The sequence below is a fragment of the Drosophila ananassae genome, chromosome 2R (genome assembly GCF_017639315.1).
Source record: "Drosophila ananassae strain 14024-0371.13 chromosome 2R, ASM1763931v2, whole genome shotgun sequence".
Taxonomy (NCBI): domain Eukaryota; kingdom Metazoa; phylum Arthropoda; class Insecta; order Diptera; family Drosophilidae; genus Drosophila; species Drosophila ananassae.
The window spans coordinates 9,851,547-9,877,204 of NC_057928.1; the positions used below are offsets into that span (position 1 = coordinate 9,851,547).

The 25,658-nt window shown below is 38.0% G+C and overlaps 6 protein-coding genes across 7 annotated transcripts in view; 4 read left to right on the forward strand and 2 right to left on the reverse strand.

The window, feature by feature from the left end:
• Positions 1–1,945: 1,945 nt before the first annotated feature.
• On the forward strand, positions 1,946–4,447 carry LOC6506366. The gene is made up of 9 exons (XM_001957979.4): positions 1,946–2,338; positions 2,396–2,559; positions 2,624–2,812; positions 2,875–2,990; positions 3,044–3,137; positions 3,209–3,385; positions 3,452–3,741; positions 3,808–3,953; positions 4,016–4,447. The coding sequence occupies exons 1-9, from the start codon at positions 2,059–2,061 to the stop codon at positions 4,321–4,323; spliced, it is 1,764 nt and encodes a 587-aa protein (XP_001958015.1). The 5' UTR covers positions 1,946–2,058; the 3' UTR covers positions 4,324–4,447.
• LOC6493568 (growth arrest and DNA damage-inducible proteins-interacting protein 1) lies at positions 4,443–5,328 on the reverse strand. Its single transcript, XM_001957978.4, has one exon. It carries the CDS (start codon positions 5,242–5,244, stop codon positions 4,552–4,554), a length of 693 nt encoding a protein of 230 aa, XP_001958014.1. The 5' UTR covers positions 5,245–5,328; the 3' UTR covers positions 4,443–4,551.
• A 208-nt stretch (positions 5,329–5,536) lies between these two features.
• Positions 5,537–9,769, forward strand: LOC6506367 (structural maintenance of chromosomes protein 5). Its single transcript, XM_001957977.4, has 15 exons — positions 5,537–5,757; positions 5,824–6,196; positions 6,250–6,428; positions 6,484–6,730; positions 6,781–6,879; positions 6,943–7,332; positions 7,386–7,594; positions 7,660–7,823; positions 7,885–8,214; positions 8,270–8,487; positions 8,545–8,769; positions 8,827–9,051; positions 9,116–9,273; positions 9,333–9,450; positions 9,511–9,769. The coding sequence occupies exons 1-15, from the start codon at positions 5,684–5,686 to the stop codon at positions 9,604–9,606; spliced, it is 3,105 nt and encodes a 1,034-aa protein (XP_001958013.1). The 5' UTR covers positions 5,537–5,683; the 3' UTR covers positions 9,607–9,769.
• Positions 9,770–11,594: 1,825 nt separating this feature from the next.
• On the forward strand, positions 11,595–12,737 carry LOC6506368 (ER membrane protein complex subunit 10). The gene is made up of 4 exons (XM_001957976.4): positions 11,595–11,754; positions 11,808–11,975; positions 12,102–12,485; positions 12,554–12,737. The coding sequence occupies exons 1-4, from the start codon at positions 11,695–11,697 to the stop codon at positions 12,623–12,625; spliced, it is 684 nt and encodes a 227-aa protein (XP_001958012.1). The 5' UTR covers positions 11,595–11,694; the 3' UTR covers positions 12,626–12,737.
• Positions 12,738–20,474: 7,737 nt separating this feature from the next.
• Positions 20,475–22,131, reverse strand: LOC116655734. Its single transcript, XM_032453589.2, has 3 exons — positions 22,017–22,131; positions 21,033–21,272; positions 20,475–20,965 (listed from the first exon to the last, which is right to left on the reverse strand). The coding sequence occupies exons 1-3, from the start codon at positions 22,129–22,131 to the stop codon at positions 20,910–20,912; spliced, it is 411 nt and encodes a 136-aa protein (XP_032309480.1). The 3' UTR covers positions 20,475–20,909.
• A 314-nt stretch (positions 22,132–22,445) lies between these two features.
• Positions 22,446–25,658, forward strand: part of LOC6506369 (transcription factor AP-2-epsilon) — a 29,587-nt gene continuing 26,374 nt past the window's right edge. The window contains exon 1 of one of the 2 annotated variants that reach the window (XM_032453957.2): positions 22,446–23,168. In XM_032453957.2, coding sequence (XP_032309848.1) covers positions 23,130–23,168 — 39 coding nt within the window. In that variant the 5' untranslated portion in view covers positions 22,446–23,129. The remainder of the gene's footprint in view (positions 23,169–25,658) is intronic. The other variant, XM_032453958.2, reaches the window with a different exon arrangement.

A 25,658-nucleotide genomic window follows, 5' to 3' on the forward strand; every position in this document is an offset into this window, starting at 1 on the left:
AGTTTGGGCCCGAACACAGATGTCAACATGGCTGTGAATGTTTTTGGCAGAGCAACCGAATTTATCATCATTATGAATACATGTCCCCTAGACAAACTTATGACAAAACACACCGAAAGTATGTAGCTTTCGGCTTAGCGAAGCAAACTATTTTACGCAATTGCCGAGACTTTCCAACCAACTGTTTGTTTGCTCAGACGTGAATTTAATTTGACAGAATACATATGCACAGAAATGTAATTAGGAAGCCCGCTTGAGTTATGCCATATTCCGGAATAATAAACCTTGTAGGGGCATCGTTTCAGGCAACCCATCTAAGAAATTCCGTAAATCAGCGTTTTTGCGGTGCCTTTGCTTACACCTCCGGACAGCCTCGGGCACTCTGGAGACGCCACTCCGGCATCTGGTGGTCATTACCTCTGCTTAGTGACCAACCCCGACTCCAGAACAGTCGGATAGCTATATAACCCTCCGGTTACCACGTGCTGCTAATTAGCTTTGGAGACGTTCACTCGTAAGTTCGTTTAAGTATGCAGGAAGAAAATGTCAGGTGTCGCTTGACTTTGAATATATGTACTTGTCTGTAGTTATGTAGGGACATCTGGATTTTCATATGAACTGGTGACAGGGCACTTGTTTTTATTGGCTTTATTGAGTGCAAACGGAGATGTGAATGAATAAGTAAGTGCTCGAGTCTCAGGTGTAATAAATAATAGAAATTAAAGCCAAGAAGTGAGAAGCATTTAATAAAGGATGTAATTTAATTTGGTCGGAAGCAAGTGTGCATCTTTAAGATTCAATTTAAGCGATTTCGTGTACACCTTCTCATTAGATACCTTAAGAAGGAAAACTTTATCAAACTGCTTATAAGATATTTATATGTAGCGCCCGTATAAAAAGCTTTTATCGCTGCATACATAAATATTTACATGTGTAAACATTTGCATCCATTATTGCTATAAATCTGGGTATATCCTATTTACAATATGTCGTATAAATAAGATTGCAGAGGCTTACAAAATTTACCCATTCACTTTTGTGTGCCAAGCGAATTCTTAATCACTTATTTACCGAGTATTAGGTCTGTGATGATCAGATTTTATATTACTTTTTTGCCACGCCCAGTCTCCGCTCAAAAAGGGTGTTTATTTATTTGAAATTTTTAAGACTGCACTGTCGAATATTTTAAGTTAACTTTATAAAAAAGGGTATAGACTTTTATAAATTTTTTATTAATATATTACATTGAATCCAAATTTTGAAAATTTTCGAAAAATTATTTTTATCTAACAGTAGTTCTTACCTGACAAGATCCTATTGATGTTACAATGGCAGGATAATAGTTCAACGCTGTCGTTTTTATAATAAACAAGGTAATTAATAACACTTTCGTTAAGAGGTGCGTTTACATATGTTAAGAGCCCCCATCATCCAATCAATCATTTAAGATTGCCGTAATCTAACTAACTATTCATGTTGATACCCACTCCTGAGGCGATTCCAGGTCCTTTCATTAATACTTGCCACTTTGCCGCTCTTAATTGCTTTCCTTCGAGACACGGAATCTCGTAATTAGTTCACTTAAGCTTTCAATTGGAAATACGGGAGTGTTGGCCAGCTGTTTGCATATGGCCCGTGTATCCTGACCAACTGGCGACCAAACCAACTATGCCATTTCGACAGGTGAGTGCGCAGGCGTTGAAGCCGAACTTCGCGCCTCGCCAGTGGAATTTGATTATTGCATGTGGGAGCTAATTTTGGTTTTTACCTGTGGCTGGATGGCAAATCAATGTGCTTCAGAATCTGGTAAGCCGCAACAGAATGCAAGCTTTCTCACTACCCTCTTACAGGGGTACAACAGTTTTTACCAGAATCTTGAAGGATTCTTGCATCATCATTTTAAAAAAATAATATTTTGAAACAATTGCTCAGCATGTAGTTTTCGGTCAAACAATTTAGCTTCAGTTTAATTTCGAATTCATTCAAAAAACATCAAAATAAAAAAAAAAATTACAAAAAACCCAACGAAAAAGAAAAAAATATAATTAAACACTCAAGATGACCTCCATAATCACGGATGCTCCTCAGGCTTCTGGGATTGCTGAAGCCATTCCAGTATGGAAGAAGGTGGACTGGAGCCCAGAAATAGAGCAGGGTATATACCGCGATTGGGGGTCGTACTACTCCCGGAGGCGTCGCGAAAATCTTGGCATGCACTATTTCGACAAGGCTATGCAGCTGTCTCCCAACGATCACGTGACTTTGTGGCTCCGGAGCCAGAGCCGACGACGAAACGCTCTTCCTGCCCTGGCCCTCAGCGATAGTTTACAAGCCCAACGTATGATTATTTTATAAAAATTATGATTACGAATACAATGTCCTTGATGCCTTCTAGGGATTCTCAAAAGCATGAATCAGGATAATGCCCTTGTCAATTTGGAAGTATGCGATGCACTTTACGAGTTAAATGAGTTTGCAAAATCCAAGGCAGAACTGCACAACAATGCTCGACTCTTTACAGGGAACAAATCGAAAATATTTGAACGACGTCTGGTTGTGGTACGATGTCCCACATTTTTTTATCTCTTCAGATTTTTTTCCATGTCTTAAACATTGTTTTTAGGTCGACGATACTATTAACGATGCTTGTGGCCCGGCAATGACAGAGTTTTTGCGAGAAAATGAAGCTATTTGTCAATTTGTAAGGGAGAAGGAGCAGAGAGAGTTGAAAACTAAAGTGGATGTCCGACCACTTTGGAAAATATTAAAGGATCAGGGAAAGTGCGACGTTCTAAGCATTCCAGAAATTGATGTAAGTCATTGCGGGTAGAGCCTTTCAGGTCAAAGACCAAAGATATTTATCCTTTTTTTCAGGAAGAATTATTATCCCCCCTTGAAGTTGCTAGAAGGGCCCGAGCGTTCGATGTATTTAACCAGATGTTCATAGACAGGTCTTGGGTGGATGTGGTATTCCTAAAGCACATACGAAAGTAAAAAAAGCTATTTTTCTACTAGACATATTGTTTAATATTAATTATTTTAGTGATCCTGGTCTGCTCTTGGGTCAGTGCAAAAACTCAAGCGAGTTTCTTAAAACGACTACTAGCAAAAAGTATGCCGAAGTCAAAACATTTCTGGTTGGTTTCATTATAACTATCATCTTTAATAAACGCATCCATAATGTTAATTATTTGATTAATATTTTCAGAAAATGCTGGAGGCACGATCTCCCATGTTCTATGTCCGTCATAAGAAGTTTACAAACCCCCAGTTAATGGAAAAATTTCGACAGCACTATCTATACCGAGTCCAGTACCAAACCCGCCGTAATATGATTACGGTGTTAAGAAGTATTAAATTTCTTCGAAAATCCAACAACGTAGCGGTAAGAAGTCTTTAAATATATTTTATATATTTATTTATTAGAAATACTTAAATATTACTTTACTAGAAACTGTCGGCCTATGTTGAGGAAGTTATGGGCAATTATGTGGTTTTGAAAACGAATAGGACTATGCCATGGAAATTTGAGTTCCTGAACGAGGTGTACAACACGTTGGCGTTGGCCCATACGGATCAATTATGGGTTCCGAAAAATTTTCGGTTTCAACAAAAGAACGCCCTGCTCCGCTTGCTTCACTTTCCCGTGGACAAGTCTTTGGATGTGCCAACTTTCGTATTTGGGGATCGTACCACTCATCAAAGTTCAGATTTAACTGATCCGGCCTTGGTAAAGTCTCGGTAAATAGATATCTTAAAAGTTACCTATTTAAATTGAAAATTAAATGCAAAATTAAAACCCTAAAGGAAAGCAATAAGCCGATTCGAAAAGCGACTAGTTTTTGCGAAGTACTCAATTGAAAAAGCTTACTTAATGCATCAAATTGGAGTCGCACACCTTCAATCGAATCGTTTTGACGAGTGCTGCTTTGCGGCTCGTAAAGGAATCCAAGGTTAGCCTAATTCAAATTAAATCTTAATTTTAAATTCAATAATCGCTTTATTTTTGTTTCAGAGGCAAAACTTTGCAACAACAATGTATGGCGTCTCCTTTGCGTCTTACTTATAATTAAAGCGAATGCCGCCCTCCATAAAATTGAACGGACAAGGGAAGCTTTGGAGAATGCATTAAAGATTGCTGAGCGGCTAGGATCCAGTCAACTCATGAAGTATCTGTATGGCTGTGTTAGCTGCAACGAGGAAGAGTTTGTAATCAAGAAACAAAGCATTAGTGCCGCCACCAGTCGTCGTGACAGTAAAGTATCCATGCACAGTTTAGGTTCGGAACTGGCTTCAACAAGAAAAAGTCTCGTTAAGTCATAGGATCTTTTCCAAGATTTTCACCTTAACAATATTGTTTATGAACTTAAAATCTTAGTGATAGCTTTGGTTGTAGCCAATAATTTGAATAAATTTTTAGTGCAATCCATAAATAATTCAAATGCGATTCTTAGCAAGTTTTTATTTTTATAATTGAAATATTAAACATATTTCTGTTCATTTTCTGGCTCCTAATAACAGACAACAGTTTGGTTAGCGACTATATTAACATTATGAAGACGTCTTCTCCACCAATCTTGCCATCATCTTCTCCTCCTTGGCCTTCCGCTTGGCTTCCTTTTGTTTCTTCTTATCCTCCTTCTCCTTCTGCTCGAGCATTTCCTTGAATCGTTCGTCCCGGGTGTCCACCTTGAAACCGAAATGCCGGCGCACTTCCTCAACCAGGCGTTCCTTACGTGCTATCGCTGCCGCAGAATCGGCCTCTCGTTTGGCGATCTTAGCATGCAAGTCTGCCTTCCACTGCTGCAGCTTTTCCATCTTCTTGGCAATGTCATCTTCCCGATCCTGAATCTTCTGCTGTTCCTCTGCCTTCTGTGCCCGGTTCTTCTCCAGCATTTTCAAAAGAGTGTCAAGTTGCATAACTTGCTCTCTTGGGTCTTTGGCAGAATCGAAGCAGATTTTGGGATTAACTTTACTCTTGGCCCCATAGCGCCCATAAGCCTGTCGCTGGTATTTCTCCGTCAAGTGAATCCAGGAGTGAGGTTCCTCATACGGCAAGGTGTTAAGGAGCACATTTTTGTGCTGCGGGAGCAGGCCGGAACGATCCACAGCATTGGGATACGATTCCTCCGGTTCGTTGTTGACCATGGAGGCAGGCAGCTCTGCGTTGGCAGCTTTTGAGTAAGGCAAACATGTCCGTAGGCCGGGAAGTCTTGTCACAGCGTTTATTTTGCGTAAATTCATTTTGTAATCAAAATAAATAAATGTTGATAATATATTAGGACTGTTGATAACAAAAGTATCAATATATCGATATTCTTTGTATAGGAATGGTATATTTACATTTTTACATACTGGTATTTACATACTAAACTTTTATATTCTACTAAAATAAATGTATTGACTGAAATTTGTAATAAAATAGTCCAGTTTTAGAACGTTAAATAAAAAATCGAATCATAAAGTTTGTATTTAAATGGCAAAAAAATAATATTTGATTTTTTTACGAATTGAGACTGATTCACCTTTTTCTATCGATATTCATCGCACTTTATAATCGAACTATCTTCGTGTAAATAGGCCTAACATAAACAATTGCAATTGCGCGGATTCTTATTTAAATGTTTACTTGTTTATTTGAAACAAATAACAATTTAACTACCTTGTTAAGTTAAGTTTCGCCATGGCGGGACACAATGATTTAAGCCCCAAGAAGCTGGTTGGCCGCATTCAGTCGGTTTACTGTAAGGACTTCGTGTGAGTTCAATTTCGCAATAGTTTCAAGACGCAAATTTCTGAAAGCCTTTTTTCGCACTTCACCAGCTCCTACAGCGAGATAACATTCCACCCGAAGCATTATCTAAACGTTCTGACCGGTCCAAATGGTAGTGGCAAGTCCACCATCGTCTCGGCCATCATTCTCGGCCTTGGAGGCGAACCGATTCTTTTGGACCGATCCTCGAGCGTTGCGGATTACATCCAAAGCAACAAAACCTCTGCAACAATCGTTGTAAGAGTTTACGGTAGGACAGCCAAGACTACAGAAGCTTTCCGGAGGATTATCAACTCAAATGGATCTTCCATTTACTCGGTAAACGGCGAAAACACGACCAAGAAGAACTTCTTGGCCACCGTAGCCTCTTACAACATACAAGTCAGCAATTTGTGCCAGTTTTTGCCACAAGACCGTGTTCAGGTACAGATACATTTAGCTCAACATATTCTGGGTTATTAATTTCAAAATTGCAGGACTTTTCGAAAATGAATCCCCAAGAACTGCTGCTTAACACCATGTCTTCTGTGTGCGATGACGAACTCACCAAAAGTTTTAATTTATTAAAACAGATGCGCACAAAGCACGCGAACGTCAATACGGATCGCGAAAAGGAGAAACATGATCTTCAGAAAAAGCAGAAACGTTTGGAACAGTAAGAACCATTTGGCTTTGTAAATTCGCTTCAAAATCTTACATTTATTTCATAGGATGCAACAGTCTGTGGAGCAGTATAAGGAGCGTCAGGAAATCCAGGAAAAGCTTAAGATATTTAGTGTCAAGAAGTTGTGGATGGAGGCACAGCTTGGAGAAGAAAAGGCCGAGAATTGTAAAGAATCCGTTAAACAGGCCAAAACTATCAGCGACGAGTTGAAGGTGCAATACGATTCCAAAGTTCGATCTCAGGAGCAAATTCAGAGTAAAAAGATTGAGCTTAAGGAAGATGTCCTTGAAAAGGTAATTTACAATGGAAATTAAAATTCCTTTCTTACACTTTATTGTTTTAGACTCGCCAATTGAATAAAGCTCAGGCGCAAAAGAATGATTTTGAAAGTGAACTGGATTCCATAAAGCAAAGAATCCGTGAAAGTCAAGTCGTACTTCAGGTTTGAATAATGATATTACCAAACAAAGGAGGAATTACTTTACTATATTTTTTTCATTTTCAGCAAAATATACAAAGATCAGTAAGAAGTGCCGGGGAGGCCGACAAATTACAACAGTTAGTGGACAATAAAAAAATGGAGCTAGAAAACTTTAATTCAAACAAAGCTTCAGTTATGGCCGAACTTGAGACTATTAAGGAATCATTGTCTTCGTCTCGAGCTCAAGCTATGAAACAGTATTCTAAGCGAAAAGAACTCGAAACCAAACTGAACGATGAGAAAATTCCGGAAATCACAGCATACAAACATAGGATGGACAGACTGCAGAATGTAAAAACACAAAAACTTGAAGAGATCAGTTTGAGAAATCCAAATCTAGCAAAGGCCATGAACTGGTTAGCGCAAAATAAGCAAAGGTATAAAGGCAATGTCTACGATCCCATGATATTTGAGGTACGTAATAGTTAATTTATTTCGGCGAATAAATATTTCAAATTTGCTTCCAGCTTTCCATGCAAAATATTGATGCTGCCAAGTATCTTGAAAATGTTGTCAAGCAGCGAGATTTGATGGCCTTTTCTTGTGAAGATAAGGAGGATATGTCCGACATGATTAATGAGCTTTGTGTAAAGCAGAAATTGGGTGTTAATATTATATATTGTGCTCCATCCAATCGATGCATGTATACCCCAACTATTCCTAAAAGTGAGCTGCGGTACGTTATTTCTGAACAAAATCAAACTATGTAACATGTTATTGATGAATATATTCCCTGATTAGCTCATTGGGTTTCCATGCCTATCTTGTGGAACTTGTTAATGGACCTTTTCCTATTATAAACAAATTGTGCGCGTCCTATGCAATTCATAACATTCCCATCGGCTCGGATGCTGTTAGCAATCACACATCGTCTATTCCGAAGGATATTCGTGTCTACTTCGGGGGTATGCTTTACATTTTCTTTTAATTAAACAGAAAGTATATTTAAATCTTTTACTTTTTCAGGTGATAAACGTTTTGTAGTTACTGCATCTCGGTATCGCTCAGATTCTATACTAACAGAGAGCACAATCCGGGGAAAGAATCAACTTATCGCAGTAGATGCCCAACAATTGGCAGCGGTGCGAAAAATGCATTCTGATGCCTTGAAGGAATGTGACAAACTTAAGAATGCCATAACTATGACCGATAATGAGTTCGAGCGCATTCAAATAATTGCAAAGGAGGAACAAGAGAAAAAAAAGAAATTAGAACAAAAGGTTTCGTATTTTAATAATCTTAAAAACGAAGTTGATACACTTATAAATAAGCTGAATACTCTCAGGAAAACTGACGGTATGTAAATAATTCTTATAAATCAAATATTATATAATAATCAAAATTATTCTAGCGTTGGACGCCATTAAAAGTAAACATTATAGTGATTTGCTTAAGGAGATGAACAAATTCGCAGAAGTTGAAGCTAAATTTGTGAATAGTTTTGAAGCTCTAAGTAGTTGTACGATTGAAAAAAATGAGGCACAAGCAGTATTGTCTATATATACGGTGGAAAATGAGAGCCAAGGAGAAGCACTCAGGGAACTTGAGCAGCAGACTCATGAGGCCACCGTAAGAATTTAATTTAAAAAGATTAAAAGCAGGACATCATATCATTTTTATTTATAGAATAAGTACAAGAAGTTGTTGGACAACCTGCAGCGTCAAATGGAAGCTGTTAATGGAAGGAAAACTGAAATACAGCGAAACTGTAACGGCGAGCTCCCAACTAGCTCGAAATTTCCTTATAAAAAGGAATTTCAAGATATGAATGCATTGGATTTGGACCAAGTTCGTGAATCCATTCACGATTTTCAGGCCAGACTGGAATGCATGAAAAACGTTAATTCTGGAGTAAGTTTTTTTAAAAATATTCAATGATAGTATTTTTTAAAATTGTTTCATTTGCAGGCACTCGACGCCTATCATGAGCTAGAAAACGATCTTAGAAATCTTCAAGACCGTATTAAGAAATCGTCAAATGAGGAAAAGACAATCGAATCTGAAATGTCGAGTCTATACGATAAATGGGAACCTAAGTTAAATGGTCTCGTGGAAACGATCAGCGCCAAGTTTAGCGAATTTATGGAATCTATAGAATACGTTGGTGAAGTTGTGTTATCTAAGGCAGACAAAGTAAGTTTCAAATAGAGGTTATTATTATATACTTTATTTGGCAGTGCTTATTTTTATTTTTTAGTACGACTTTGACTCATACGGAATCCAGATAATGGTCCAGTTTAGAAAAGGTGCCCAACTACAACCGTTGGATAAATTCATTCAATCAGGTGGCGAACGGGCGGTGTCCATTGCAATATACTCCTTATCGTTGCAACATGTTACTCATGTGCCTTTCAGGTAAAATGAATACTTCAATTAAGTTAAATATGTTATATTGACTTATTTTACTATATCAGATGTGTTGATGAAATAAACCAAGGTATGGATGCTAAAAATGAGCGTCACATATTTGATTTACTTCTCAGAGAAGCTACTAAGCATGGATCAGCTCAGTATTTGTTTGTAACTCCAAAGGTATTACTTTTAGTTATTTATAATAATAGTACCGCCGTTACTGATCTCTTTTATTTTCAGTTGCTACGAGATCTAAACTACAATGAACATTTGTGTGTTTCCATTGTTCACAACTCAAAAACAGTGTTAAATGGTACAACATTCCCTCAGATTTAATACGTTTTCCGGAAAGTAACAACTTTTTACGAGAGTTTGTTGTCTCTTTATGTTAACGTTTGTCTAACTGATAAAAAAAAGTACAGTTATTTGTTTAAAAACTTTTGTTTGTATTTTTAATAAACTTTCAGAGAAAAATATTCAATAAAAAAATGAACACATACTTTTGTTGCAAACTTTTGATTTAGAATGAGATTAATAGGGGTTCTTAGATCGGGAAGACGGTATAACATTTATGTAGGACCAATTATAAGTCGAGTTGTAAGCATTTCTCCACCAAGAAAATTCAAAAATGGTAACAACGTCCTTTACATTTATGTGTTTGGCCAAAATCCGAGCTTTTGATGCAGTTTTTAGTGCATATCGTAACTATTATCCAGCCAATCGTAGAACGGAATACCATTTATGAATCTGAGAACTATTTCCTTTCGATCGGCATTCAAAGATAAGAAATAATGAACAAACCAAATTTGGTCCCATTTTCGGTCAAAATCATGATGGTACCCTGATGGATGATGGTACTCCTTACAAAATTTTGAAAAATGGGTCGAAATTTTTGTTACCAGCTTTTGATGTGGAATGATGCTACTCGGAGTTCTCAAACCGGGAAGGTATGACTCTTACAGATCTTCCAAGTATTAGCCGAGTTATAAACATTTTTCCTCCAAGAAAATTCAAAAATGGTAACAACGTCCTTGACATTTATGTGTTTGGCCAAAATCCGAGCTTTTGATGCAGTTTTTAGTGCATATCGTAACTATTATCCAGCCAATCGTAAAACGGAATACCATTTATGAATCAGAGAACTATTTCCCTTCGATCTGCATTCAAAGATAGGAAATAATGAACAAACCAAATTTGGTCCCATTTTTGGCCAAAATCATGATGGTACCCCTTACAAAATTATGAAAAATAGGCCGAAATTTTTGTTACCAGCTTTTGATGTGGAATGATGCTACTCGGAGTTCGCAAACCGGGAAGGTATGGCATTTACGGATCTTCCAAGTATAAGCCGAGTTATACACATTTTCCTATTCGAAAATTGATAGAATTGGAACTACGGTTTTGATATTTCTATGTCGGCCTATGTCTATGTGACATCAACTTGCTCCCGATGCCCGACTATGAAGTAGTTCAAGTAACCTCTTAACACAGTCTGAATTAGCTAATTATAAGCTGAATTACAAAATAATTCGATAACCAGACAATGTTTTGAATCTTGTAACAGAAAAACTGGCACCAAATGCGAAGACTCAATAGAGCCTGACGTATTGCTTTCTCAAGTAACCAGTAGTCCTCGATTTAAAACCCTACAAAGTCATGTCTATCGTATTACACTGTTTGCTTATGAATATTTTATTACGTTATGTATTATGATATTTTTAATTTCTTCACGGACTATAAAAGATCATGTTTATTCGAAGGGCTCGATCAGTTGTATTTTAATCTTGAACAATGAAGTTCCGAATCGAAATCTGTGTGTGCCCCCATTATGGTTGGGATTTTTTAGATCAGCAGTTATTGCTATATTGCCATATTCATAAATTCTCTACTGGCCTACTAAGTCCCAACATAATGAGAGTAAAAACCACTATTGAAAATAAAATACAAATTTTGGTGAAAAGTGTATTGAATAGTGCATGAAATTAATTGTTATAACCTAAAAATAAATAAGCTTAAATAGATTGAAGCTTCAATAGATAAATAATAATATACAATTTTATTTGGATAATAAAATAATATTTGGATAATAAATTGTTAAACAATTTTTAAGGCTTTAATATTTTAGTTATCTGTAAAAATTTTGGATTGCGAATTCAAAGTTTGAAATTTTACAATTTAATTTCAATAATTAGGAAAAAGTAAATAAAATATAAAACAATAAACAAGATTTATGAAACATCGTAGATTCTTCTAAATTTATTAAAATATCAAATTATTTAAAATGATTTAAAAAAATGTTCACATTATCGGACTTATCGAAATTATTGGTAAAATTATATTTTGAAAATCTGGTCACACTCTTCTGGCTGTCGAAAATCAACATCCCTCATTTAATTGAAAAATTTTTGCATTTGGTGAGAAATTATGAACCTAAAACCGGGATTTGCCCTCATATTCCTGCTGGGCCTTGTGGCCTGTGGTTGGGTAAGTGATTAATATTGCCTCTGGAATATTATATTAAAGGCTATTCATTGCAGGGTTTTTTGGAGCATGACAGTTGGATTACGATTGAATTGCAGCATTCGCTGGGCTCCACATCTAAAAGCTTCTCATTCCGAGGCAATGTCACCATTCCCAGTCTCAATTCCGGCTTGGCCAACGTCGCCCAGCCACCATTGACCGATGAGGAGCTGGAGCAGTTGAAGGTAAACTTGTGAATTGGGTTGCACCCATGAACCCAACCGGCGAGCGACGACCTAACCAAAAAGTTGTCTCGCATATACGATACCCTGTTCAGGAAAATAATTATAGGTTTTTTCTTTGAATTTTAGACACTTGCCCGCCAGAATGAGTTTTACCGCCTTAAAGCCACGGTTGTCTACTCGAATGGTGCCAAGTCAAATTTCATAACTTCCAACAAGGCTTGCCGCCTCCTGCAGGCTCAACTGAGGGATGTTCTTTGGATCTCGCTGGACCCCTCTGGCTTTGTTACAGGAATTACTGCTTCCCAAGACACACCCACCGGAACAATTGAGTGCGAACAGGAGGACATTAATCAATTGGACGAGACACAGTTCAGCACCGATGTCCTGATCCGTCACGCAGAGCTGGCACCTGTTCCAGACACAGCGAGCTTTATCCAGAAGGTGGAGCGAGAGCGCGAAGCCAGAGAACGAGGTGAAGTTCGCGATAACCGCGGCTTCTTTGCCAAATACGTAAGTTCCATGTTTCTGCAAGATCTGCCAATTAAAATAATACCTTCTTAATATTTTTTTCATTACAGTGGATGTACATTGTCCCCGTAGTACTGTTGGTCTTCATTTCGGGAGCTACAAATCAAGAGGGTGCTAAATAGAATTATATTCGTTAGTTTCATATACACTTTTGTTTGTTAGCATTTCCTAAATAAAATTCCTAGACAATTCTGGATTAACCAAGTCATAGAAATAAATGAGTAAATTATATAAGTGTATGGATGTAAAAAAAGTATCATTGTAAAGAAATTTGTGCCTTTTTGTATTTGTGGCTAAAAACAAATATCAAGCCAAAAATATATGAAAGGGAAAATAAATTAATCATATGCTGTTATTTAAATTTGAGGGAAAGTAATTTCAAAAACAAAAAGAGGAATGCTAAATTATGAAAAGGACCTTGAGGACTTGTTCAGACTTTATTTCTAACCTAATTCTTCAGATAATAAAAGTAAAAACAATGACAAAATATTGTATATATTGAGCTCCTCATAACCTTGGCAAAGAGTTCATATTTTTAAAAGTTAAATCTTAACTTGGGTGTTAAAAAATTTCTGATAAAATCAATCAAGGGAAACGTTTATAAGAACTGTTCTATTGACACATTAATTTCACTTTATTTAAAATTCTGCAAACCCTTTCATCCTTGCAATAGACAAGATAATATTTATTTAACAAAAAAAGCGAATGCATTGTTGAGGAGCTATTTTATGCAAACGTATTAATCCAACTGAAAGTGTAAACCGTAATTAAAACGTTTTCATACCGCAAGTAGCAGAAGGGGCAAAGCTAGCCGTAGCCAGACCCATTGCCGTTGAGAATTGTGAATTACACGGTCGCTTAACCACGGACCACCCCGAAATTGACTCGAGTGCGATGCGTGCCGAGTGGTTGCAACACAAATTTGTAATTACAATTTCCTGGCGCTTTCCCGCCACAGAGAAGGTTGTTTAGTGGGACTCCCCCCAAAGAGAACATGCGATTGCTAAAAAACAATTTTCACAAAGTTGGAAATTCCGTGTGGTGAGGGATACGTGACAATTTGCCGATACCCAAATTTCTCCATCGTACAGGAACGCCCTCCATGGCGTAAAAAACCAAATTGCCCGTGGGCTCTGCTGTTTTTTTCCAACCCACAGGTCGAGCCAACATGTGGTAACCCATAATTTACGCCTAGGGATGTTATAATTTCGATTATATCAGGACATTATGGATAGTTCTTAATGAGACACAAAAATGCATACTTATATTTCTGTTTCGAATTGGCTTTGTTATGGAAAGATGTTCATATTTTTGGAATCATTTAGGGAAGTTGACTTAACGTTTTGGCCCTACAATATTGGAAATTGAAAAATAAAAACTGAAGCTGTTTAAAAACTCTTATTTTATTTAGTTCTAAAAACAATCCTTCAAAAAAGTGAACAGTTTTTGTGCCAATAACTCATAAGTTTAGTTATTGACACAAAAAGAGTGAGTGGAAAAATTCAAACGAGTTAAAAAAAACTTAAACACTATAATTATTACGATCTTTATCTCCTTGAAATCAGTTTGATAAAAATCTGCCTTGGAACACTTAATGGTTTGTCTTGTCATCTAGATAATCCCAAATATTGTGACAGTAATATTGACATAAACTGTAAATGTAAATTGTATTTTTTTGTCCGTTTTAATCCGTCACCCTTTTTCGTTTAAATTTAAATTAGCTATTTGTCAAACAAGACGCACTGAAGGATAACAAAGCATTTTTAAATTCGAGAACACAAATTGTCAGATCAAAAAACAGCATCGGAAAGCAGCCATCTGTCAAAATTCTCGTCATTCCACGCAATCTGTCAACTCTTCTGACACATTTAGCCCGTGAAAATATATACAAACAAAAAATTCTCCACATGCAGGATATACACATAATTATATAGGGCCTAATAAGGGCCATGTTTGCATCCCGGTGCACTTGTCAAGTGTTGGCATACCAACTCGACCAAGCCGGTCATTAAAATATACATTTTTAGCCTTTCAGCGCGAGGCACATCGATGTTTAAATTAGCCGCCACCCCCACGGGCCATAATCGGGCGGAAAGAGGGTTGCGGATGAGGATGCGAATGTGGATTGGTCTGCCACTTGCAATTACTTAAATTGTTCGGTTAATGTGTTACCTTTGGCCCACATTTAAACTCGAAACGACCACAGAGCAGGGGTGTTGTCATTCAGAGCGGTTAATAGCTCTATTACACCCCCAATTAGTTTAAACAGACACGAGTAGGTATTCAATGAATGCGAACTTGGGGGTGGGAATATATATTATGGAAATTTTAAGAAGCATTAACTAATCTAGGCATTACATATATTTAGTTTTTAAATTTAAAAGTTGGATAATCTGGTTGTCGTTTTTTAAAACTCCCATTAGGGTTATTAAAAAATAGACAGCAACAGATTGTAGGCAGAAAGATACTATAGTTTTTCAAATTTCATAGTACTTAAAAGTTAAACTCAAATTATAGTTCATAAACTTTTTATTTTATATTTTAGTTTTTGAACTCCCACAGAAAAAACACAATACCAATCATTGTCATTATTCTTCCAGTAGATATTCCCTTTAAACCGAATAAAAAGGTTCCTTAAACTTTTAGATAAACAAGACAACCAAGGACAATAAGATACAGGTGATCTTAAAGAACGGAAATGGTTCTTACATAAGTATATCCAATCGTAGAAAAATACCCATATAATTTACAGAACATCGAGGAGGATTTCTCCTTTTTTTGAGTGAGAAAAAAACCCATATGAGGACTTGAAGAATTCATTATGTGCCTTTGTATAAACAAATGGTATTTAGGTTTGGTTTGAGTTTGGGTTTAGGAGAGATGGAGAGTACTTGTGCAAATATGTGCCCACGCAGATGCACTCATGGGCATTAAATTTGTAACAAGTTAGCAGCTGGCGCCAATTCATATGCCGTCGTGTCGAGTGATTAAACAATCGCATTGATACATCCCATCCAATGCTGATTCCAATTCACACAATCCCAATTGAATTTCGGATTGACAGGTTCATAAACGGTATTGTTCGCGATGTTTGTATTTGAATTTCATGCCCGAATACAATTGCTCTTTTCCCGCCCAGGATCGCACAAAAGACGGGCCAGAGGCTTATGCACTTGGGTGAATTTATATGGATCTGGTCATGGGAAAGCCAATTGCCCGGATTGTGTCCGGGCTGTTCGGTTCTGGGTTCAGGTTGGGTAAGCCAGGAGGGTGTGCGGTTCATTATCATAGCGATAATCCCATTAGAAAACGTTGCGGCAAGTGCTAGTTTAATATTCAAACAGAAACCTTCGGGGAGGGATATGCAATTAATAAATGCATATGTGGCTTTGCACATGACAAAATATGAGACAGGTTCTAATATTCATTTATTAGCGTTTCACTCAAGTGTACACGATATCTATAATCCTAATCCAGTTTGCAAGAAAAATGGCTGTCATTAATCTGAGAAAAATAATACAAAGCTAAGGCAATGCAATAAAAATCTGAAATTCCTTTTTAGATTTCTAAAAAAATATTTATTCAGTTTCTGTTCGGATTGCGGGGCATACACTCTGTGGGTCGAATTGAATTTCAAATGAGCCTGACAGTGAAAATATTGATTGAATACATAATAAATTTTAAGTTCAAAGGATGTTGTTTTATGAGTGAGTGGAATACCTTTGATAGACAGTCCTTTAAAGCCCTTTGTTAACAACTGAAAGCGATTAAGGTAAATGACGTTAAAGTGGCCGAAATTGGTCAGTGTAATAAGAATACTTTGCTTACTTTTAAATGACTTCAAAATTCCATAAAATGCTTGCACATAAATCTGTAAAATTCCCCAATACTTTGTATACAATATTCCAAATCACTTTAACTGCTGGTAATCGGCGCATAATCTTCGAAAATTTGCATGCACTACCCTCGGAAAGACGGTATTTGAGATCCTTATCGTGCACATTATTCACGTCACGTCTGAAGTATTCAAAGCATAGTCAAAACTGCCCATCAATTTCGCCCTCAGTCTGACACGCCTCCTTCCAAAAATAATGTATATATATATGTATACGTATATTTTAAACAAGAATATTAGAATATGCAGGGTCCTGCTACTAAATTACCTCGGCGTTGACGGCTTGTTGTGGGTGTCTTGACCGAGTGGCCGGCTTGTCCTGTGTCCTGGAGGAGGCTGCTCTGTGAGGGGGGCCCTGTGGATCGTTGTGGCAATTATAGTCGGTTGGGAGCTCCGATATGTCGCAACATATGCCCGCCGCCCATCAAAGGCTGCCTCCCGATGTTCCGTTCCTCCCCTTCCTTCAGAATCGACGCTCATTTGAGGCGGCTGCAAACTCCGTCCAGGTCGTACATGATCGCCTCGGGCCAGGCTGCATGGCTGCAGAATCCACCATCCACCATCCTGCATCCCAGTACCCGGTACTCGGTCTATACAGCATCCAGCATAGGCGTTGCGTCTGGCACGGGCTAGTGGCCATAATTCTCGGTACACGACCGAAGACTTCAGACTGCAGAAGGAAGGGCTGCTGCAGCGGCATCTTAAGCCTCCGATCTGATCGGCAAAAACACGTCAGGCATCTCTGGCGCATTCCAAGAATGCGGCACTCTAATGTTGGTCAAATGGCACTACTTGCCGATTCTGTAATTTTTCATAAAAATAACGATACTGTCTGGAGAATACGAAGCTTATCCGGGTATCTCCAGCTATTTTTAGTTCAATAAATAATGGATAATAGCTAACTTTGAAGAAATAAGTAAAGATGGAAGCTTGTACTACTTAAAAGATAAGCATCTCTTAACTATTTATTAAAACAAACTGCTTGTGAGTTCTTTATTAAATGCCTGAACAATAACATATTCAATGATGAAAGCATGATAATGAGCTGATCATCGACTGTTGTGATTTGATAAGTGCGCGTTCTATCGGCGGCTTGTCGACTGATTCTTGGCACAACCACATCCAACCACACAACCACTGAGCCACCGAACCACCGAGCCATGGACCATAACGACACAGGTCGTCAAAAGTTGGGGCGGGGAACTGGCAGTGCAAGATCGGAGGCGATGCCGGCTCCAAAGCTCGAGCACTGGAGCGATTGCAGATTTTGTTACGAAGGTATTAACCTAAGCGGAGAACCATACCATACCATAAAGCGGAGAACAAGGAGAGCAACCCGTGTCAAAACTGAAAGAATGATGAAAAATGTACCTTTTAAAGGTGATTCGCAAATACTCTATGAGAATAGTTATAGCAGGTGGTTTATTTCATTTAAAAATATGAATTAAAAAAGATTTTAATAATAAAAAATGTATAATGTGAAAATGTAACTAAGTAACACAGTTACTTATTTAACTTATTTAACACCATGACTTCATTAAGAGCTAAAATTTCAGTGATGAAAGCCTTTGCAACACTCAAAATTGCAATTATCCTTTTTTAATGAGAGAAAGAAATTTCCATACATTTTTTTATGGTTTTTTACAACGATAAAGATTACCATTAAGTTATCTTGCAACGAATGTAACCCCATCCCGACTGAATCTTCAAAAATATTATAAAGACAAGTGCCAAAATAAGTGACGTGTTCAATTAATTGAATTAATTCTCATATAACTATAATACATATTTATGAGAGCATATGGATTGCCGTATAGTTAGTCGATTTGTGGTAACATGAACTCAGCGCAAAAGTTATGAGCACAAAATGCAAAGTCAAGCAAGCAAAATCCTATAATTAAACAATTATAGCAACTCCCACTTTTGCTCGTGGTCATTGGCTGGCACTGGCCCTGGACCCTTGCGCTATGTGCGCTACTCCTCCTCTTTGCGATCAGGACGGATTTCGTCCAGTGTACCCAAACACGATGTAGGCAGTGGTGCTGGTGCTGGTGCCGGTGCTAGTGGTGGTGGTTGTGGTGGGGGAGGAGCAGCTGAAGCAGACCCATGGAGCAGCTGGAGGGCAGGAGAAGGTGCGGTAGCAAGTACTTCCTTCTGTGCAAGGAATGCTGGGTCTAGGGACTGAACTCTGGACTGCGCCCCGAAGCTCCACCTCCGTCTGGAAGCCTGAACGTCTGGAAGCCGTCGGAGCCGACAACTTAAGTTCCTCACATTGAAGTTAAAATGGGCTTCGATTTTTGGGATTGACACTTGCCAAGAATCTAGTCTTTTAAAAGTATTGTTAAAAATTCTATGAGATTTCCAAACTTTAAGCTTGAAAGACAAATTAGTAGTTACACTTTATAAGAACTATCATAGCTGGTTTATGTCACTCGGGTAATTTGGGTCAAGTTATGTCCTCATTTTTACTGACTTGCCCTTGAGGGTAAAATTTTCTCATGGTGTTCATTTTAAATAATTCTTCTTAAAAACAAATCCCGAAAAAAACTTCACATATTCGTGAACTTCTGAAAGGTGCACTCCGAAATATATGACCTGTAAGATGGAGCTTGAGTTTTGGGGCAGGCCGACTGCAACCATTAATGATATGTAGATGACGGCAAATAAACCTCGGCCTAAACCATGTATTTAGCCAAGTGTGTAAGACAAAAAGAAGAGCCAAAAACCAAAACTCTGGACGTGCACGATAAATTATTTGAGACGAGTCGATCTCACCCCCGAAACCGAATCGCACAGTTCGTCTCGGAATCTTGGAATCTGGAAATTTTTTCTTGTTTTTGGGAAGAAATCTGCTCCTGGAGTGGCTGTGGCCCTACTCGTTTGTCTTGGCGGCATAAGAAGAAACCACCGACCATAATCCAGAAACCAGAGTTCAAGTCGAAGTCGGAGTTGGAGTTGGAGAGTTCCAGGCAAAGTCAAAAGCCAAGTTGGGCTTGCTGTCCCAGCCTCGATAATTAACACACAAGCGCGGGGCGTGATGAGCAACGGACCGCAGAACCAAACAAATTATTAAAAATGAATTAGTGGAAATATAAATATATGATTTCGAAATCCCATGCGAGTGCGTCTGTAGCTGGGACGCACGTGCTCCTAGGGCATCCCGGCCACAATTTTTCCCTTGGACTTCTTGCCTGATGATGCCTCTGGATATTTTACCTAGGGGCTCTGCAACTCCCAACTCTTCAACTGCAATTGCATTTGAATGTTTTTCGAGGCTTCGGTTTTTAGTTTTTCTTTTTTCGTTTTTTTTTTTTATAAATATATAAAAGCCATTAAATACTAATCTATTCTCGATTGCTCTTCTTCAGACGGTGGTGGGGGGAACTAATGACGCGCGGTCAACATTTAGGCCACCGCCAGTTCCAGCTCGAGTGCAAGGAGGCTGAGCAGGGCCATCTCTTAAGTATGATTAATTAATAATGCACAGGTAAGCACAGGTACATCCATAAGTCCATGCATCCATACAGCATAACACATGTGTTGGCCTGTGGAAGTCTGTGGGGAGTGCAGTGGCTAAACGTATTATTATGCACATTAACTAACCATATCATTATTTTATTATAATTATAATTGTTATGCCCATTTTCATGCTCATTTAAATTTTCATTAACAAACTATTTTTCCAATATGGTTTAGCAATATTTACACAAGATACAAATCAAAATACGAGTCATATTCAGAGGGATATTCATAGATTTTATTCTACTTAAGTATAGTCTACATAAACACTTACTTAAAGACACAAATATTTCAAATAAACCATTATTTTCTCGTGTATCTCAGACCAAATATTTAAACTTAATTTTTATTAGTCAAATAAAAAATTACTGCCTATAAATAATATATTGCTTTACGTTTTCAAATATTTAAACAAAACATTACTCTATTAAGTATCCAGAAAATAAACATCTGAATTTTAGTTTCTATAAAAAATTGAATTATTAAAACTTGTTAGCTTTTATTTCTGTTATAACAATATTGTTTTGTTTTTTTTTTAAATTATAGTTAGGCTTAAATAAAGAGTAGATGGATAAATAAAGTCATAAATAAATCTTCATAAATATATTTATGAAGTTTAATTTACAATAATAAATTTTATAGAGTTATTGAAATAATATGATTGTTTTTTTTCTATGTAACTAGAGTGCACAGACCATTTAATCAAATAATTTATCCAAATAGGAAAAAACAAATCCTTCAGTTAACTCCACATACATATCGCAGCAAAACCCGCCAAATGACAAACCCTTTTGTCCCACTAAGAGAGTTTGTTTTTAGCGGCACCTTTGAGGCGACATTCTATTTTGAAAATAATATACAAATACAAAAGGTAGCGGCAACTAATCAAGCATTACACGACAATGAATGCAAGCGCTCACCTTTCCCCGGACACGCACCATTTGAAAATGTATCTGTGAAGTACGCCAGAAAAAGAGAGTCGGTTCGGCTGTCTAAGAGAACGCAAAGAGAGTTGGCCAGTGAAAGGTGGAGCAGGACGGGGCGAGGGCTGAGCAGGACAGAGAACGAGATAAATAAAAAGCGAGCCACCATGGGGGTGAGTCAAAGATACATACCGCCTCGAACGCGCTGCCTGAAAACTCTGCCAGCATCCCCAACAGCGATATGTACTCGGGCAGCGGCAGCCATCTCCTCCTCCTGCTCCACCCACTTGTCCTCCAGCTCCTCCTGACCCACCTCCGCCCCAGCAGAAGCAGCCGCAGCAGCAGGGAGGGGTGTACATTGGGGCTGTTGCCAGTGACACAGGGGATTGTAACTCCCCGTTTTCGGGATTACACCGAAGCAGTATCGGTACACTATGGAAAAAAATGTTTTCATTTTTAAAAATTATGAAAAAGGATACTAAAAGATAATTTTTTCAGACGTTGAAACTGCATGTTCTTAAAGATATCAGATCACCATTAGAGCCTTACATATCTGGTATTTAATATCCCATTCATAAAGTTAAAATAGAGTAAGAAATACTTCAAGGATCAATAAAGTTTAAATGTCGGAAGAACTAAAGGACTTTTAGTGATTTCTATTTACTTATATTTTCCATGTCAGATAACTCCTACTTTTAAGTATATTATGGCTCCTATTTTATTTTACATGAATCTAGTTTGTAATTTTAAAATTTTTGCTCTATTGACATAATATAAAAAGCTTTTTTTAAATTGGACGAATAAAAATATCCTCCTCAGAGGGACTTCTATTGATTTATGGCCAAGTTTTTTATATCCTGAAATGTTTCGTCCTCTTTTTTTAAGTACCTTGACATGCCTTTCAGCTGTCACTCAAAGTGATATCCTTTTTTTTTGGAGTGCAGTACATAGGCAACCTCATACATATAGCGCCTCAGGACATGGCCAACGAATTTCTGGCCAGGGAGGGAGTGGGTGAGACAAATATTAAATCAAGCAGTGCGTTATATACTGACTCCCCTCTCCCCGTGCGTTGCGGCAAGGTATATAAATATTTATATACCCGGGGAATCGAGTGTAGACATCTACTTTCGTATATATGACTGACTCGGTGTAATTATGCACTTATCACTCGACATGAGAATAGACCATTGCCGTTGCCATAGCAGTTGCCGACTTTGCAAAGTTCCATTTCCTCGGGAGATATTGTCCGCATGTAGATGAAGTCCTCCCGATTCTCAGATGTACGCATGTACGCCCCCCGAAGTCCAGGGAGTTGGAGTTGGTATGTACAGGTGGTAGCTAGCAGCTACATACGTATGTACCCAAACACATGTCCATTTACTGGGTATTCTCCTGTGTGTGGGAGGCCGAAGGATCATGTATTGTACAGGATATATGCATGTATTTATGTACGAAGGCTGCGCGCTATCTTGGTCGGACTTCGAGAAGCGGAAGGAGGGAGGGAGGGCTAAGGTTGGAGGGTTGGGGTCGGGGGTCATGTGATGTGACCAACAGAAGCTGCATGCATACACCCCCGGGTGGAACAGTACATAGCCGACGGCTGGGTCTTCGCAGCAGTCGGAAACTCAACGGCACTGAACGGCACGGAATGTAAGCTGGGCAGGGTAAATCCTTTTGGCCGAAAACCCGAAAACCACAAAGGAGATACGGAAGTTGGCTCAGACGACAACGACTACGACGACGTTGGCTCCAGCAGTCCTCCTCCAGTCCCGATCGGCGGAACCTCTGGCTCAAGTGCTCTGGCTCTAAGTGCGAGTGCGAGTGCCAGGAAACCGAGAACCGGAGCGGAAATTCACTGGACAGACACGGACCCGGACCCGGACACGGACACAGACTAGGATACGGATACGGATGCGGAGTCGGATGTCAAGTCCAAGTTCAGGCTGTGCCGTGCTCTCAACCAAGTTACTACCAAACTAAATAAACCTAATTTTGTCGTATTTGTATGCTGAACTTTCAACGTTCCGGCGGCAATAGCACGTGAAGATTTCGTATCCACGGAGAGTATATTTACAAACATATTTTGTTAAAACCCCGCGCCGCGTTAGCAAACGATTAACATAAATTTGCACTCATCGGGCCATCTGCGAAAGCTGTCATCATTCTGGATTTTACAAACAACTTCCGACGGAAGGTCGGTCGGACAGCAGCTACCTGCCACTGGGGCCAAATTGGAAAATTGCTTTAACTTTTCCAACTTTTCGTCTATTTCCGTAGGAGTTGGATATGTCATTTCTGGCTACCTTGGACGCAAGTGCCTGGCAGGTATTTAAACTTTATGTTTTCTTATATATGTTTATATAATAATAATGATATTTGAGTGGAAATTAGGATGAAAACAATTCTAGTGTTTGTAGAATTTAAAAAGTTTGATTACATTTTAAAATAATAATAGGGATTACATTAGGAACAAATATGTATAATAAAAACTCTGAACAAAGTGAATTTAAATAGATGAACCAAAATATATTTTTATTATTTTTAGTTGAATGTTTAATATGTAAAATATATAATTAATTTATTCAAAGATCAGTTCAACTTATTTTAGTATTTAAGTTATTAAATGCTAGATAGAAATCCCGCCAATGAAAACCCTCATAATATGCCTCTATAATATTCTATCCATTAATATAAACTCCTAAACCTATAAGTACCTGTAAATAATTCCTAAACCGTCTTTAAGGAATCATAACCCCTTTTTCCAGTTAAGAATTTCCATACTTTCTACTCTCTATCATTAATATAACTTAATTTACCTCACTCCTTAACTGAAACTCCTTTAGAACCTGAAAATATAACCAGGGAAAAATAAGTGGAGTGGTCAAGGGTTTTAAAGAAGGGTTTCCCCTAACACATGAGAAAGCTCAACTTCAAAAATAAGACCAACATTGAGAACTGGGGGATGAATTTGTTAATTTCGCTGCTTGGTAAGCCGAAATAATATTATTACTTGAAATGAGACTTCATAATTCAGACATCAGACAATTGAATCATTCATGCTATATTTGACCAGGGTAGACTCGAAATCGAAATTTATAATGAAAACTTTGTAGGCTTGTAGTGAATGTGGAAAACCGACGGCTAAAAAGCGAAGGAAACTTTTTAAAAAATATATAGTAATCTACTACATAAAGTAAACTCCTTTTTTTCTTAAAAATACTAACTATACGATTAATTTATTCCGGCCATCGATAAGATCAGTTTGCTTTAATTCTTTATGATATATTCAATAAAATTTTATGGGGCATCTGGGCATCTGCCTTTTTCTGCGTACGTGTTGCAAAAACATCCTTTAACCAGTTCCGGTTGCCGCAAACTAAACGTGCATAGTGCCAGCAGGACCTTTGGGCCGTGTGCTTAACCGGACATCGTTCGCTCCCTCCTGCCTGTGATCCTGATCCTGTTTGTGCTAGTTGGTTTATATATAGTATTTGCCCAGGGACTTAGTTCCTGTCACCGGCAGCCAACTCTCGATTTTGTGGTTGTTGATGCCGCTCAAATGGCGGCGTCGTCCTGTTTGCCGAGACCTGTCGACCAAATGAACCGAATAATACATCAAACGCTCTTTAATGGGGGTGACAAATCCCCGACAGTTGGCGGACCCTGATTACTTTATTTTTCCCAAATGCGGTGGGTCGATGACAGGACAGGATACGATGCGAAGTGTTGTTGTTGACTAAGCCGTTCGTCCTTTACTGCAAAAATTAATCAAGCACCGTGAAATAAACACCAAGCATGCAAATATGTTAAAGGAAGTGTATGAAGCTTTTCCAAGGCTTTTCTTATATGTGGTTTGAATATTTCAATAATTCTTTCACAAATTAAACGAATACAACGTTTAAATAAAAAATACCGTGTAAGATTCAGAAAACACTTTCATCCCTGAGTCTGACTCATTATTTTAATTTAAAAATCAAAGGAAGACAAAACGTGACAATTTGCTCATTGTATCCCGTAGACTTTTCAAGGATTTGGAAAAAAACAAAAGCATTTCCCATTTAAAACATTTATCATCTTTGGTTAAGAGGACTATTAAGTGGGTATTGTTTAATATTTTCTATGATTGGGTCTAATTACAAGAGATGTTTTAATGAAACCAACAGTATAATACTTTATTTTAAAAGATATTTATATTTTATACGCTGGAGTTTAAAAAATTGTCGAAAAACATACAAACAATGGTGGGCCCAGTCTGTCATATCCATTCCAGGTCCTCTTTTCCGTCTCTTCCCGCGACCAATGGGATTATCCTGATTCGATGTCCTATTGTATTTAGAAACGAAACGTATGCTTATCTGTTGCACCGTTCGACGACCCCCTCGTTTTGCATATTATTTTTTAAAAATAAATATCAGGTCGGTTTTCTCAGGCCCTGGTCTGCCTGCTTTATGGATGAGATGTGAAATTTGTGAAACATCAGAATTTGTATAATCTAGCGGAAGTAATGGCATTACCAGCACAGACGTGGCCCACAGAGACTCCATTATAGTTAAATGCCAATTATATGCATAAAGGGATTTTCGAGATAATTACGAAATAGCGGCCTCGACCTCCTTATCCGCGTTATCCAATGTTCTGGGTAGGCTAATAATTCGATATGTTAATACGCCGTCCGACTTGTGGGTTGCGGGTTGAAGGATCAGCTTCAAGTTGCACACGTTGCAACCAGAACTCCACAAAAAAAAGTAATATGTAGGGCGAGTCTGCCAAAATGTTCAAAATAATGGCACGTGACCATATTTATGCCATTTAATA